The sequence below is a fragment of the Nicotiana tabacum genome, chromosome 7 (assembly GCF_000715075.1).
Source record: "Nicotiana tabacum cultivar K326 chromosome 7, ASM71507v2, whole genome shotgun sequence".
In the NCBI taxonomy this organism is placed as follows: domain Eukaryota; kingdom Viridiplantae; phylum Streptophyta; class Magnoliopsida; order Solanales; family Solanaceae; genus Nicotiana; species Nicotiana tabacum.
This window is the reverse complement of record NC_134086.1, coordinates 88,977,345-88,994,558: the sequence shown is the minus strand read 5'-3', so window position 1 is coordinate 88,994,558 and position 17,214 is coordinate 88,977,345. Positions and strand designations below refer to the sequence as shown.

Here is a 17,214-nt window from a genome sequence, read left to right as displayed (position 1 = left end):
GGCTTTTCAGCATTTCGAGAACAAAGATTTTAAAGCTGGGTGAGTCAGCCGGTCAAAAATCCAAAATGACTAAAAGTGGCCGTTTATGCAAAGTCAGCCTTCCGGCGTCCCTTTCGGGAACATTCGGCTATTCCTGCCAAAACGACATCACCTGAATTATTTATGTTGACAATTTTTTGGCTATATTTACAAAAAGGGAGGTTGGACCCGATGAGGGTTGCCTACATATTCCGCACCCTGTGAGAATCAAACCGACGTAGTTCGGGCAGATAAAACAAACTTCTTTTGAAAACAAGAGTCTTTTCAATGAAAAACCATTTTCAAAAACCCTTTCTTCATATTTGTTTTTAAAAAATTCGACAGAGTTTCGACGCTATTTGGACATCGATTTTTTTTTCTTTCAAAACAGGCGATTAACTACTTCTATCTCTCTCCTCAAAGTATTCAAAATCGTTCATCATGCAAGTCCGAAGCAAACAAATGCACAGGTAGCAAGTTGGATGCATCAGAATGGTCTTTTGTCATTTTGGTACACCTGTCCTAGACAGACCCAACCCCTGTGTTGAGCCTCCAAAGTCAAATGCACATGATGCAAACAACGTTCCTACTAGGGATCCGGCATGAAGCTGAGTTATTCTAGATTCATAACCTGGGTATTTATTCTAGACTGTGTACCCGAGCGGACAACTCGAGTCGAGGAGGGGGCTACGTACCGGGAACCCGCGGGATCGTCCGGCTTTGTAACTTGTCCGGCCTCTTTCTTATTTCAAGGTATGACACTAACAGAATAGGGAGTCTCAACCAGCAAGCTCCTCCCCGGAGGTAAGAAGAGAAGGGTTTCGGCACAGTTTATATACAGTTAAGATAATATCAAAGCGGTAAAAGCAGCATTTAGCACCTTAGGCTCAAATATGTAAAAATCAGCTAAAGCCAAATATAACAATTTATCTAAGCTCGAATTCTGAACCCTGAACCAGAGATTATGGGTTCGTTCCCCAGCAGAGTTGCCAGAGCTGTCACACCTCCTTTTTTACTACACCTGCAAGGGTACAAGGGAGTTTTTCCAATTAAAGGACAATTGAAATGGGATTATTATTAAAGAATCAGAGTCGCCACTTGGGAGATTTATGGTGTCCCAAGTCACCGGTTTAATCCCAAATCGAGGAAAAGAATGACTCTGTTTAACAGTCCGCGAACCAGAAATCCGGATAAGGAATTCTGTTAACCCGGGAGAAGGTGTTAGGCATTCCCGAATTCTGTGGTTCTAGCACAGTCGCTCAACTGTTATATTCGGCTTAATTATCTGATTTTATACAAATATGAACTTATGTGCGAATTCCAAACATGAACCGCTTTTATTCAAATTATTAAAGAAATTTGAACGTCGTTTGAAACATGTCTTTGGATCATGTCACATGAAATGCACCCGCAATCCTAAACACATTTGATTCGACATTTTGGGATTTGGATTTGGGTCACATGAAATGCACACCCGAATTTAAGAAAGGTAAGATTATTAAACATGGGCCTAAAGAGACTATCATGTTATTAATTCAGCGAAGGCCGTGGATATTCGCTAAACGGCATCTCCCGAAAGCTAGATAGTTATTAAAAATAGAGGGCCTCGCCGCTTGTATGTTTTATTTTGGCAAGGTACGCCTCATTTATTTTTAAAAGGACATTCCTAAAGTGTCTACATTTTCTATTTAAGTTTGTCTCTAAAATAAAAGAGAAAAATCCTAGTTAATTACATGCTTAAAAGGCCATCACTTATTTATCGGATTAAAGCAAACGCAACCGGAAAATTGCAATCAAACTTGCATAAAAGGAGATTATTTCATGCCTTATTCAATAAATCAATACTACTGAAATTGAAATTATAAATAAATACGGAATTGACAAACAATATATATTCAAATGAAACTAATTATCCTATAACTAATTTAAACCCACATTGTTAGATGAAATGAACCGTTGGAACTAATTAGTTTCAACTACTTGAAACTAAGCCAACGTTAATTACTAATGATTACGAAAGTTTGCTTAAGTTTGATCATTAACTTAAATAACCTATTGGATTAGTGTTCTTAGCCTTACTACATTGAATCGCACTTCAAATATATCAAGCCTACGGATTATACGAAATTACTAACCAATTATATTTGCCTAACACTTACGGATCTTTGTTACTAACAAGATTCAAAAAATCACAAACTTCAGGTTACTGCTATTCCAATATTCGCGAGTTCAAAGCTAGATTTTATCAACCAATTAAACCGGTTCACCACATTAACTAATTACCAATTCAAGTTGGATGTGATTCCGAAGCTACATTATTTTAAATATATGAATTAACAAAACTGAAACTGATAACTATACAATTCCTACTGAAATACGTCCAATAGTACAACAATCTAACAATTCTGCTCAAATTAAACATGCATACTGTATTGACTAATATTCACATCATTTCAAGGATCTTAGGTCCGTAATCTAATGTTATGCCCTATCTAGCTGCTAATCAGTGATCTTACAAAAATAGTATTAATACTACATGTCTCTACCCTTCATATAACAGGAAAAACATAACTAATATCTAACTAAAATACAATTATTCTATAGTTAAATACAGAAATCTTCTGTCCATTTTATTTCAACTTAAATAATCAAACATCGAGGTGATTCAAAGTAGTGTACCTGATAATAGAACAGAAGAAGAAGGTGAGGATTAGTAGATCAGTAGCAGACAACAGCAACAGCAACAATAACCAATAGGCAACTTAAAATCAAAGGAACAAAATCCGGCAATCAGCAGTCCCGAAAACCAATGGAGAAAAACCTAGAAATAGCAATGAAACAGTAATAGATGTCCAATATCACACTTCAGGAAATACTACTTGAAAACCAACAATGCCAAACAATTACTAGCAGAAAAACAAAGTGAATCAGGGGCGAAAGGGCAATGGAACAGTTCTGGTATTTTAGAAGTAAAGAAAAGACCTCACTTTTAGTTTGAAAGTCAGCCTATTTCAACTTTAAAATTACTGAATTCTGATGATAAAATCCAGCAGGTTTTTAACTTGAACTATGAATGTTTTCCCTTTCTTCAAAGTTCAGCTTCCCTTCTCTTAAACTTTGGACTTTTTTCCTCTCCGGTTACTTTTTCCAGCTTTTAGAATTCAATTTTTCTCTTCCAGTTGAGTATTCAAGTTTTTCCAGTCCTCTCAGTATTCAAGTTTTTTCTTCTTCTTTTTCTATAGACCTCCCTCTGCCTTCTTATACAGACTTGCCCTCCTTTCAAACTTACTGCCTGACCCCCCCTTCTCCCACTAAATCTGAAATTTTCCACTTAAAATCCACTAAGGAAAAACTTTTCCTTATTTTCAGCCTCCCCATTATGTCTTGTTCTCCACTTGTATTAAACAAATGTATTAGTTCCCACTACCCTATGTCTTGTCCTCCACTATGTATTAAATAATGTATTAGTTCCCACTACCCTATGTCTTGTCCCCCACTATGTATTAAATAATGTATTATTTTAATATATTAGCGCTTAGTGGACAGAACACTCAAATTAATCAATTACTAAATAAAATACCCCTGAAACTACTGAAATTACCGTTCTACCCACATCCCTTTCAATCTGTACCAAAACCATATCAGCTATAACCAATTCACCTAATCAACGATCCAATTAACAAACAAACTCTGAATAAACAAACTTGCCAAACAAACTCCTAATCGACAACATTCATGAATTAACAACAGAGTCAGATTCATATCAACAAACTTAACAGGACAAACAAGTAGATTTAAATCACTAAACTCAACATCAGTTGAACTCAAACTAGTAGGAAAATCGTCAAAACACACACATACATAATTTCAACGAATATGCGGTAGGAATATCATGCGAAAACTCTATCAAAAATGAAACCACATATTAAAATGAAACCAAAGAAAAAACAACAAAAATCCGTGAACGAGCTATGCCTGACCTTTATGCTAACGATCTGTCGTCGAACAACGATGAACTTCCGATGAAACACAGCTTCGTTCACGACACCGTTTCGATGCTTGATTAACACAGCTGGTTGTTTCCGGCGAGTTAGGGTGTTGAAGACGTGACAGTGGAGCTGGCGTTTGGAGTTGTTTCACGGCTGCTGTTCGTCGTGGGTATGGGTGGTCGACTGGAGAGGGGGGGTTCACTAGGTGTTGAAGACGGGCCGCTGGTCGACGAGCTACTGGTCGACGACGATGGCAGTTGCTCGCTGAAAAGTGGTCGACGAGGGGGTCGTCGGACTGCCTCACGTCACTGGGCTATTGGTTTCGACGACGACGAAGCTTGGAGATGGAAGTGGGGTTGTTTGAGGCGACGTGGTCGTTCACGGCTGGAGGTCGATGAAGCAGCCGGTGAAGCTGCACGCAGCAGCAACTCATGTCGAGGAATGGGGAGGAGCAGGGACAACGAGCTGGTTGACTGGAGGGGGCAGCGGGTCGTTTGGTGGAGATGCTAGGCGTCGGAGTGTAGGCATTGAGGGTGGTGGGCTCGAAGAAGATGAAGGAGGAAGGGGCAGCCATGGGAGGAGGTCGTTGGAGCTGAAGGGTTTGTTTGGGGAAGGAGAAGAAGAGGGGGCGGGTGTTTTTTTTAGGTTAGGGATTTAAAAAAATGAAAAAATGAAAATGGGGGGTTGGAATTCGTTTGGGTTATGGGGCAGACTGGGTCGAGTCGACCCGGTGGGGGTTATTTGGTTTGGGCCTGGTTGATTTAATTTAAAAGGTGGCCCAATCCGATTTTCTTCTTATTTCCATTGCTTCTTTTTTCTTCTTTTATTTTTCTTTAAATAAAACTAAAATTCTAAAAATCCTAAACTAGCCTATAGAACTAAATTAATTTATAAAAGTGCTAATTAACTCTTAATAACAAATAACACACAATTAAATAGCAATTACGATAAAATCACACAATTTGGACATTAAATGCCAAAAATGCGACGTACATTATTTTTATGATTTTTGTTCTTCTAAAACAAACTTAATTGCTCCTAATTGTAGAATTAAATCCTAAATGCAAATGCGACATATTTTTGTATTTTTTTTATTTTTTTTATTAATTTAATAAATAAACATGCACAGACAAATACAAATAATTATCCAAAAATGCCACGAAAATTCTCAAAATTGCACTCAAAGGAAAATTGTTTTATTTTGAATTTTTGGGAGTAATTCTCACATAGGGCAAAAATCACGTGCTCACAGGGAGTATGATGAGAGCATGGCGAGCTAAGTCGATGAACCTGGTCTCATACTGGGTAACAGTCATGGAACCCTACTGGAGGCGCTCAAACTGCCTCCGATAGGCCTCTCTCTGAGTAACGGGGAGAAACTTCTCCAGGAATAACACTGTAAACTGCTCCCAAGTCAAAGCTGCGATCTGGCTGGTCTCGCTAAGTAATAATCCCTCCACCAAGTCTTGGCGGAACCAGACAAGCGAAATGTAGCAAAATCGACCCCATTGTCTCAACAATGGCCATGTTCCTGAGAACCTCGTGGCAGCTGTCTAGATAATCCTGGGGATCCTTAGTAGATGCACCGCTGAAAGTAGAAGTGAAGAGTTTGGTGAACTTATCCAGTCTCCACAAAGCATCGGCGGACATAGCCGCTCCATCACCGGTCTGAGCTACCACGCCCGACTGTACTGCTCCAACTGGCTGAACCACTGGAGTCTGAATCTGAGGAGCTACCTGCTCCAGAGTGGGAGTAGCAGGAGTTTGGGATCCTCCTCCAACCTGAGAGAAGGTTGGTGCTACAGGAAGCAAGCCTGCCCGGGTGACACTCTCCATGAAGCCTACTAATCGGACCAGAGCATCCTGAAGAACTGGGGTAGCAATAAACCCCTCTGAGACCTGAGTTGGGCCCACCGGAACTGCTGGAGCCAGAACCTCCTCATCAAAATCAACCTGAGGCTCCGTCACTGGGGCTGCTGCTCGGGGCTGAGATCTGCCCCTACCTCGCCCTCTAGCACGGCCTCGGCCTCGCCCTCTACCCCTCATAGGAGCGGCTGCTGGGGGCTTGGGCTGTTGAGCGAAGGATGAGGAAGCGCGTGTTCTCGCCATCTGCGAAAGAATGGAGTAGGAGTTCAATTATCATTGAGAAACAAAATCGCACGACGGAAAGAACAAATGTGAAGTATTTCCTAACTCTGTAGCCTTTGGGGGATAAATACAGCTGTCTCTGTACCGATCCCTTAGACTCTACTAAGCTTGTCTATGAACTGTGAGACCTATGCAACCTAGAGCTCTGATACCAACTTTTTACGACCCGGATTTTCCACCAACGGGAGTCGTGATGGTGCCTACTAATGGGAGCTAGGCAAGCCAAACCTTAACTATTCGCTACACTTTCATTTTTGCTTCTTTTTACCAAATACCAGTCGATAATATGATAAAAGCGGAATTTTTAAATAAATAAGCGAAAGTCAACAATTATATATCTCAAGGCTATGTCTATTACAACCTTTAAAACCTCCAATACCCCAAAACTTGGTGTCACAGTGTCACAGACTGTCTAAGAGTCACTACATACAAGGTCTGAAGAAATACAATGCATTGTTTCTGAACAAAAGGAAATGAAACAGGAAATAGAGATAGAGGGAGATGCCAGGGCCTGCGGACGCCTGCAGGTCTACCTTGGGTCTCCAGATGGACTGAAGAAAGCACTCCAACTACTGTCCGAAAGTTGCTCCTGGATCTGCACACAGTGCAGAATGTAGTATAAGCACAACCGACCCCATGTGCTGGTAAGTGTCTAGCCTAACCTCGGCGAAGTAGTGACGAGGCTAGGACCAGACTACCAAATAAACATGTGCAGTTCATATATGTATATAGCGGAAAAGAAATACAGAAATAACTAGTCAACGTGGAAGGGGGAAACAAGCTGTGGGGGAGATAACAGTTCCGTATAAAAAAAACATCAAGTAAGGAAAGAACGACATAACTAGAATATCAACAAAGAAGCAGAAGTCAACAATTGCACGGCATCACCCTTCGTGCTTTTACTCTCAGCCTCACCAAAGCAGTTATATAATAAAAACGTGCACGGCATCACCCTTCGTGCTTTTAGTTTCGTCCTCACCAAAACAATTATATAATCGAAATGTGCACGGCATCACCCTTCGTGCTTTTACTCTCTTTTCTCAACATATAATATATAGAATTGGCACAGAATGGTACGTCGTGCGGCATGGCATCACCCTTCGTGCTTTTACACTCTTTCCTCACAATAACAAACAATGCACGGCATCACCCTTCGTGCTTTAACACTCTTCCTCACCCAAACAACAATCACAAACAAAGAAGCAAGGGAATAAAACAAAATAATAATAATAATAGAAATACCGACAAGGGAACACAATTAAACAATTAAATCACGGCAAGGGAACAACATCAATAATCTCAATATCCCGGCAAGGGAGATAATTAACAAAGCAACAATATCCCGGCAAGGGAACAATTTAATAACTCTTTCTCAATTTTACTTCACAATTCACTTCACAACTCGAGTCAATCCTCTAGAGGTTCGATTATCACTTATTCTTTCTCAACTCGTTCCAATGCTCTAAAAGTTCAATTGTCACTTATACTTTCACAATTTCACTATACAACTTGAGCCAACGCTCCTCAATGTTCATAGGTCACAATTCTTTCCACAAGCTTTATACAACAATTAGGAATCTTCACCAAGGCATGAATAATACAATAAAATCATGAAAATCACAATATACGACCCACGGTCATGCTTGACACTAACGTATAGATACTCGCCACCATGCCTATACGTCGTACTCGACAAGAAGCAAATAGCAAATAGGACACAACTCATAATCCTTCAAGCTAAGGTTAGACCAAACACTTACCTCGATGCCTCGAACATAACTCAAGTTTCAATTATAGCTTTACCCCTCGATTCCACCGTCAATTCGCTCGTATCTAGTCACAAGTTACTTAATTACATCAATAAATGCTAAATGAATCAATTTGAATGCATGAAAATGAGTTTTCTAAAGTTTTACCCAAAAAGTCAAAACTCGCCCCCGGGCCCACATGGCCAAAACTCGAGGTTCGAACCAAAACCTGATTACCCATTCCCCCACGAGCTCAAATATGTAATTTGTCTTGAAATCGGACCTCAAATCAAGGTCCAAATCCCCAACTTTTTAAAAACCTAGGTTTTACCCAAAACACCCAATTTCCCCATGAAAACAATTGATTTGAAGTTGAAATCATGTTAAAAGATGTTAATGATTGAAGAAAACTAGTTAAAAACGACTTACAATTGATTTGGAGAAGAAAGGTTGTTTGAAAAATCGCCTCTAATGTTTTTGGGGTTTTTGAAAAGTGCAAAATAACTGAAAATCTCGTCTATTTATACCCCTCTCAGAACCTCTCCGCGGACCGCATAAAAAGGACTGCGACCGCGGAGCTCCACCGCGGACCACAAGAAATCGAGTGCGGTCGTGAAGGCTTGGCCTTGCTCACCGCGGACCACACAAATCCCACCGTGGTCACGGAGTCCCCACCGCAGCCGCGAAGCTTCCACCGCGGACCGCGAGTCCTGGCTTCAGAGACCTGCAACTTCTCTAACTCTGCAACTTTTTCCTAAGTGTAAAAACATTCCGAAATTCACCCGAGCCCTCGGGGCTCCAAACCAAATGTCATACTAACTCAAAAACATCATATGGACTTACTCGTGTAATCAAATCATCAAAATAACCTCATGAACATCAAATTAAATCTCGAGATCAATGAAATTTTCTCAAAACTTCTTTAAACATAAATTTTGCAATTTAAGTCCGAATCACGCTACATGATATCCGTTTTTTACCAAATTCCACAAAAATGTCTTAAATCATATATAAGACATGTACTGGGTGCTGCAACCAAAATACGGGCCTGGTACCATCATGTTCTAATCAAATTTCATTTCAAATTTCTTTAAACAATTCCAGAAAACAATTTCCTTTAAAAATTCATTTCTCGGGCTTGGGATCTCGGAATTCGATTCCGGGCATACGCCCAAGTCCCATATTTTCCTACAGACCCTCAGGGACCGTCAAATCATGTGTTCGGGTCCGTTTATCCAAAATGTTGACCGAAGTCAAATTAGCTCATTTTATAATCAAAACTTATCATTTTTCACAGATTATCATGTTTAAGCTTTCCGGCTATGTGCCCGTACTGTGCACGCAAATCGAGGTGACTCTAAATGAGGTTTTCAAAGACTCAGAACACGGGATTTCATTTTAAAAAGGGTCATCACACTCTGGCCCCGAGTGGCCTGTCGAAATCATTCTTGCTCATGAATCCCCGACTATTGTGGGTTCGATCGTTCCTTTTTTCACACCTTGCGTGATTGCGTCTGGACCCACTACTTCTTCGATCTCCGTTATAGGGTTGATATCGATCTCTATTTGATCTTGGTTCATTATCGAAGACTCTTTCGGATCTATCACTAGTTCTGACGGGATACACTGACCCGGAAGGGGTCCCGAGCTGATTATCTTCGACGCTGATTTTTGATTGGTACCTGTTATGGACGTCGGCCCAAGTTACCGCCGGGTATTCTACCAAGTTTTGTTTTAACTACTGTGAAGCCATTGAGCTTTGGGGGTTAAGTCCTTGGGTAAATGCCTGAACAACCCAATCGTCTACGACCGGAGGTAGATCCATCTGTTCCATTTGAAACCTCGACACAAATTCCCTGAGCATCTCGTTATCCTTTTGCTTTACTTTGAAAAGGTCCGACTTCCGGGTTTCGACCTTGATGGCTATGGCATGTGCCTTTACAAAGGCATATGCAAGCATAGCAAATGAATTAATAGAATTAGGGGTAAGTTGTAATACCATATCATAGCTCCTTTTAACAAGGTCTTTCCGAACTTTTTCAACAAAACGGATTCGATTTCGTCATCTTCTAAGTCATTCCCCTTGATGGCATACGTGTAGGAGGTCACATGTTCATTTGGATCAGTTGTTCCATTGTACTTCAGAATTTCGGGCATACGGAACTTCTTCGGAATTGATTTCGGAGCTGCCCTCGGAGGGAAAGGCTTTTGGAAAAATTTCTTGGAATCCAGGCCTTTCAATATCGGGGGTGCTCCTGGGATCTGATCAACCCTAGAGTTATAGGTCTCCGCTTTTTGGTCGTTGGCTTCGATATTCTTTTCCCCCGATTCCACCCGCTTTGTTAGTTCCTCGAGCATCTTTATTATTTCGGGGTTGGCCCCGGCTTCAGCTTCTCTCGACCTTTACGATGTTTGTTCATTTCTTCGGGTGTCCTCCCTAGATGGTTCGGGCTCAACTCTGCTGGGAGCGTGGCTTTGGTTCTATAATTAGGTTGTTGCCACCTGTTGAACTTGTAACATTTCAAAAATCACCCGTAAATTGATTCCATTGCCTTCATCGTCATGCGTACCCCTGGCTACTGACCTGGCTCCTCCACGAACGTTGTTTTCTGGATCGGTGGGCAAGTTAGTGTCGATTGCCACATGAGAGTTGGCATCGATTGGGTCCACGACCGGGGCTCTGCTGGGGTCAACAGGGGGAACTTCATTGTTGGGCACTATATTGGTGTTCTCGCCATGGTGTCTAGACTCAGCATCAACGTTCAAATGAGCAAATTGAAAGTTTGACATTCTTAAATTTACCTGAAATTAAAATCTCAAAGAACAAGAGTAAAGTAGAGTGCGTTATGGAAATTTGTATCAAATTGCCACTATTATCTTTAGCCCCACGGTGGGTGCCAAACTGTTTACCCTAAAAAACGGATAACAACTGAATTTATATGTGATTTTAAGGATATGCTAATTAATTCAATACAAACGATTAATAGTGTTAGATTAAACAAATAGAAGACGTAACAAATTGCCAAACTAATAGTGGGAGTGATCCCGGACTCAGTAATAACTCAATGAAGTGCCTACCTTCAGTCGCGGGCTCACGGTAATGGAGAATTGATGAACAAAAGTAAGAAGAGAGAAAAATAACAGTATATTGCCTTGATATTCGTATTACAATATCTCATGAATAATAAGTTTTCCCCTTTATATAGTAGGGGAGTTTTACCCTAAGTACAATTCTAAAAAGGTAAAAATCTTTCGTTTTGCTAATCACTAATTTTTTGCCGACACGGGCCGAGATTCACGTCGTGATATCCAGTCAAGCACGGATATCACAACCCTTTGTTAGTCGTGCGCAGCCATTTGGTAATGCTCTCCAAAGCCTCGATCCTCAAATCGGACCCGGAGAATATGGCCCTGATATCCCCGAGGGTAGGTGTTTTGCAAGAGCCCCGATACGAGGGGCTCTTCGCTTTGACTCCGATACATAACGGTCACGTTCCTGCTCCGTTTGGCTCACCGGGAAGTCGGAGTCACGCAGTGGGCTCGGTCCCATATACACATATAGATTTATATATTCCTAGATTTCAAAAATCAATTGCATATAGCTTAGTTAGGTTTTGTATTTCTCTTCTACACGAGGTCGCTTGGGAGCATGCCTTACCAAGTTGGATAATGATTTGTTGTTTTTATATGGACACTTCTTTTTCCTTTGTGCACTAATAAATACCAGTTTTTTTCTTTTTGGAAACAAATGTTGGTACTCTTATGTTAGGTCTAGTACTAGCCACGAGTCCAGTATCCATATAGACTCATACAGATATTCATATAGTTAATTAGTGACTCCATATAATTTGAAGTTGAGGCGTAAATATATGAATAAAACTTTGATATCATCAATAGAATACAATGCAACAAGAAAGTTAATGAGCAAACTACAGCAAAATGCTCCATGTGTAGGTTAAGACATTTCAAAAACTGATGAGGAAGTCATGAACTTGAAGAAAGGCGAATAATAATGAGATACCAAACCAGTTAGTTTCTCATTTTATACTGTAATCAGAAGAGTTGTCCCTATGCTGCCATCAGCTATTTACATGTCTGTACAGCAATCAGTTTTTCCCCAATACATGTTATCCACTGTCAGGTGAGGAATGCCTCAACTTTCATCTTAATCTTTGACAGACCTTTCAAATCCAATTATGACGGTGTTATTCGAGTTAATCTGCATCCAAGCTTCTGTACAGTCGAAAATTGTACACTGGTAACTTAATTAGTCTCCTCTAAGAAAAAGAGGCGTCAGCATTATAATGTCAAGACACCTGTACATGGATTATGGCTGGAATCAGAAAGCCTTGCATAGGCTGGACTTCAAGTTAGAAGAACATTGTTCCCTTATTGGACTACTTGTAACACACAATCTGCTCCTTTTTGGTTCAGATATCCTGCAATGCAGTATCGCTGCTGCAAGCACATCAACTAAGCCTGAGTCGTCCGATTCTTCAAATTCTCCAGACTCTCTATTCAAATTTTCACACCTTAAAACTTTGGTTTCGCCAGTGTTAAATTTACTGCATCTCTTCTTTCCATCTGATTCTAGTCTAGACGTAGCTGTTGGTATTTGGCTTGGGGTACCAGAGAAATGCTTTGGCTTCAACCTGACAGACACTGGCTTCAAAGTTCGCTCGGTGTAGAACAGCATCCACGGATGACCTGAAATGCACCTTAATCATAAGTTGGAAAATAAAGCAGCCAAACTTTCATTATATATTTGATAAAGCTGATCAAGAAAAAATTTAACCAAGCAAACGAAGGATACAGAAAAGTAAAGGCGGTTCATCTGCCCATGAACCAGTGCAAAGGTAACAGAAAATTGTTGACAAGTCAACAGATTTAATCAGATAATTTTCCATAACAAAATTCCTGTTTGATCAAAACAAAATAGGAACTGAGTTGTCAACCCAGTTACCTACTTGCTGAAGCAATTAGCAAGGAAACCAGTCAATAACAAATAAAGTAATATGCTTACTTAATACTTCTTCTGCAGTTATCCTTGCAGCAACATCCCTTGTGAGAATCCGCTCAAGAAGATCTCGTGCAGGTTTAGACACAGATTGCCATTTATCTGAGTGAAAATCAAGTGTCATGCTTTTAATTGCCTCAAAAAGGGCATCCAAAGAGCCCCCCTGAAACGGAAGAACACCAACTAGTAGAGCATGTAAAAGAACACCAGCACTCCAAATATCAGTCTTTTTCCCGTAATCCCCTGTAAGAACTTCAGGGGCCACATAAGCAGGACTTCCAGCCAACCCACTTAAACTCTGACCTGCATTATAAAAACAACATCTATAAGAAGGTGGAAAAGCAGAGTTAAGAGGAATATATCCCCTCTTATACTTTGAGTAACAGATATAACCACGTTCTTCAGAAAAAAAAAAAAAGCAAAGAATAAAATAAAAGGAAAAGGAACCTAAACATTTTTTCCTGAAGAAGTCTATAGTCCCATACTGTCCTCTTTAGAATCAGCACCATCAACATATGTATTTGACTAACCCAAGAGAATATTGCCACATTTTGACATTACTTCAGTCATATCTTTTATTTTTCCAGGTTTACACAAAAAAAAATTGTGTGAATCAACAATGACATTCAACAGTCAAGCTGCAAATAAATATTTGAATTGCTCAAAACTTCAAGCATAGAGGGTAACTCTATTTAGATGATTTACTATACTCACGATCATAGCATTAGAAAGTTCACTTGAGGTATGCCTTGAAGAGAGGTAATACTAAAGCACCATCAACCAAATGGGGTGGGCAAAAGTCCAGAGAAGTGTATGCATTTTCCATTGGGTATTTGCCTGTAACTTCTTCTTTGTCATCAGGGAATAACTTTTTACCCTTCAGGGAGTTGAACTTCAATAATTTCGCACTTCAATTTTTATTTTTTAAATCAATAGTTTAGTCAACATCTATAGCCCATATAGTTTGAGTCGGTTCACTATGCTAAAGGACAAGAGAGAAATTGTGTGAAGCCCTAACTTGTGTAGCCTCCCCCCCCCCCCAAACAAACACACACACACAAGTAGACATCACTGATTGGACATCCACAGCCATTCCTAATTTGCTGTTCGCTGCTCTGTTCCGACCCCACAATTCCAACTCTGTTCTACATACCTTGGTTATTGCTGCTCGGAAATTCTATTCCCTCCTTTTCTGATTTACTTTGAGTTTGTGTCCTGTTGAAGCTTCAGGATTATATCAAATGTTTGATTTTGTTAGTGAATGCCCCTTGCCAATATTTTTTCTTTTTTGGAATATAGCCTATATTCTCTGTATACTAAAACCTATTTATTTTTTATCATATTAAGAAAATAAGCTCCAAGATTCTCCTCATGCCTCGAGGAACTATGTACCAGCCCAGTAATGGTCAAGCCTGATAAAAAACTATGTTGCTCGGACTCTCCGAAAATATCGATGGATGCAAACACTGACAATAGAAAGCATTGGAAGGAATAGCTGCAGTCTACGACCTCGCTAAACATTATAGGTTTGCATGGTCGTGAAAGTGAGTTAACATAAAATATCACACTCAATGAACCATAATCCAGAAGTACTAAACTGGAAAATCACAAAGGAGTTTCTGATAATCTATGTATAGAGCTACACATCTGAAAGTACAAGTTACCAGCCATTCATTGAGTTTCACAATAGAATACATGAGGAAATAGGGATAGTTCTACTGGAATTGTAGGATCCAGGTCATCCAGCTGTCTTAAGGTATTCAATAACAATGGTCATTAGCAAAAACCAACCAGTAACACGCCTGCAAGCTAAGTTGTTTTTCCAGATATACCAATTTCCTCAATTTTACCTGTATTTACTTAAATAGAGAGAAGAAAAAAAAGGGGAAGAATGAAAAGCGTATGAAATACATAAGAATACACTCATGAGATCATTGATATTATCTGTTTCCACCATCCATCTATTCTCTATCACCTGAAAATGCAAGCAGAGAAAATTCCATTCTATGCAGTGACAAGGATGACAAATAGTGGAACACGGTGTAGATTTCAGATTAAAGAGGTTAGCACAGAAAGCTTTTCTGCTCTAGTTGATCCGAAACTGCTATCAAGAGAGCATGCCTAAATTTTCAAAATCCACAACTGCAGAGCATCATAGTGGGGAAGGAGGTGAAATCATCCAAGCACTTGCACCTTTTTTTATAAACAAGAAATTTCCCAACGAGTGGTGCGCGGTTCAAAACTCGGTGGATTTTAGGCCTGCCCCTCTACCCTTCTCCACTTAAATGTCAGGTTTTCGTATGCAGCAGGTTTCAAACCTGTGACACGCGCCTAAACTATGATGCACTCTTACCACTGGGCCAAAGCCCGGGGACCCAAGCACTTGCACCAATTAACAGAGTAGCAAGGGGAATCTCACATGTAGGTAGGTAATCTCAAAATAGCTTTCTAAGATTAGAGTTCCCAACTTATCAGCATTGTGAACACATATTTTGAAGAAAGAAATAATCAAACCAGATATCCCAAGATTCAGCATCAGAGCCACAAACAAGTATACAGACAAACCACATAATTTTTTAGTTAAAATACTGGAACACAAACTATTAGAAACAAATCGCAATTGGAAGAGATATGAAACGGAATGCAAGGCAGAGGCATTGCCACTAAGATAATACGAGCAAAATTTACCATAAAAACAAATCGTCTGGTTAACATGACAGTGTAAACAAGCAAGAGTAACATATATAATTGGGTTCAAGTGCAAGTGTTTTACCATTGGCAATCCTCATAGCCAAGCCGAAATCTGCAAGCTTTATCTTCCCAGAAGCAGTTAAAAGGATATTCTCAGGCTTAATATCCCTATGTACAACTCCCATATCATGACAATACTGTATCACCATCATCAAATCCTTAAATATATTAGCAGCCTTATGCTCCGAAAACCTACCTTCCTTTGTCATCCGGTCAATCAACCTCCCACCGGAGCACAACTCCATCACCAAATGAAAACTTTCCCCATCCTCATAGACAGACTGCAATGTCACCACACCCGGGTGCCCCGATAAGTGCTGCATTATCTCCACTTCCCTATGAACCGTCTCTTCGCCTTTAGGCAACGTCTTGCAGGCGAATTCAACCCCGGTCAACTTACTCCTACACATAAAAACTGACCCAAATTTACCTTTCCCTAATGCTTCCCCCATTACATAATCATCTTCAATCTTATTCTTCCTACCCATTTGTGTGGCTGCATCTATGCATCCTATTTTTCTTTTTAAACCTCGTGTACACAAACTAATCGACGAACTGCCACCTGGCGCCGGCGCAGTTGCAGCAGCAAGCCTAATACTAGTTCTACTACAAGATCCTAGGCCAACAGCATCATCTTCCTTACACCTCTTTTTCAACCTTCTAGAACATTCCTCTAATGAAAAATGGGTTTTTTTCAAATTCGATATCATCGAATCATGGGTTGAAGTCGAATCCCATATTTCTCTCTGTTGTTTATTAGGGCACAGAATTTCACATCCTTTTCTCTTCTTCCTCATCAATCAATAAATCGATCACAGCATATATATATATATATGTCAAATTAGGGCAAAATTAATCTAAACCCAATTCACATATTACTTATCCGGTGAGTCTGAAAAGCTTTCACCGGAAAAAAGAACGCGGAATTGAGGGAAATATTGGGATCAATTGATTTGGGTTTCTTGAGAGTGTTCGCAATATAGAGAGAGGGTAATTTTCGATCTATTTATAAGAGCTTAATAGGTTATTTCTCCGTGTCCTACTTAAATGACGATATTTATTAGGAGTCAAAAAGTATGCTTTTTATATTTTTTTTATTACACAAAAAATATGTAAATTATTCTCCTAATCCATAGGTTTGAAAGCTTCCAATAATCTTTCGATATTCATATAAATCTAAGAAAATTACGAACCGATATTAAAATTTAGGAAGTAAAGAAGGAAAATATTGCAAGTTTCATCCGAGTAAACATTATTTATCGCTTTGGCATTCCTTGTTACATAATAATGGATAATGGAAAGCCATTCGATAATAGGTTGATGAACAAGATTGGTGATCTCTTTGGCTTCAAGTAACGTAACTCTTCGATGTACAATGCTTCCGTCAATGGTCTAGCTGAGGCATTCAACAAAATTCTATGCAACTTGTTAAAAAAAGTCATCTCCAAATCCAAACGAGATTGGAATGACCGTATGGAAGAAGATCTATGGGCATATAGGACGACTCACTGCACGCCAACACAGGCGACTCCTTATTCACTCG

General features: G+C 39.9%; 1 protein-coding gene across 1 annotated transcript; it reads right to left on the bottom strand.

Moving 5' to 3' along the window:
• Window positions 1–11,773: 11,773 nt before the first annotated feature.
• LOC107775360 (serine/threonine-protein kinase PEPKR2) lies at window positions 11,774–16,697 on the bottom strand. Its single transcript, XM_016595086.2, has 3 exons — window positions 15,694–16,697; window positions 12,927–13,223; window positions 11,774–12,610 (listed from the first exon to the last, which is right to left on the bottom strand). The coding sequence occupies exons 1-3, from the start codon at window positions 16,466–16,468 to the stop codon at window positions 12,243–12,245; spliced, it is 1,440 nt and encodes a 479-aa protein (XP_016450572.2). The 5' UTR covers window positions 16,469–16,697; the 3' UTR covers window positions 11,774–12,242.
• Window positions 16,698–17,214: the final 517 nt, after the last annotated feature.

Excerpts from the sequence above, each read along its gene's own strand:
- LOC107775360 (XM_016595086.2), bottom strand. The coding sequence starts at position 16,468 with ATGAGGAAGAAGAGAAAAGGATGTGAAATTCTGTGCCCTAATAAACAA. Across the intron at positions 13,224-15,693 it reads GGCTATGAGGATTGCCAATG|GTCAGAGTTTAAGTGGGTTG; the intron begins GTAAAACACTTG and ends TTTATAATGCAG. Across the intron at positions 12,611-12,926 it reads AACTGCAGAAGAAGTATTAA|GTCATCCGTGGATGCTGTTC; the intron begins GTAAGCATATTA and ends GGTGCATTTCAG.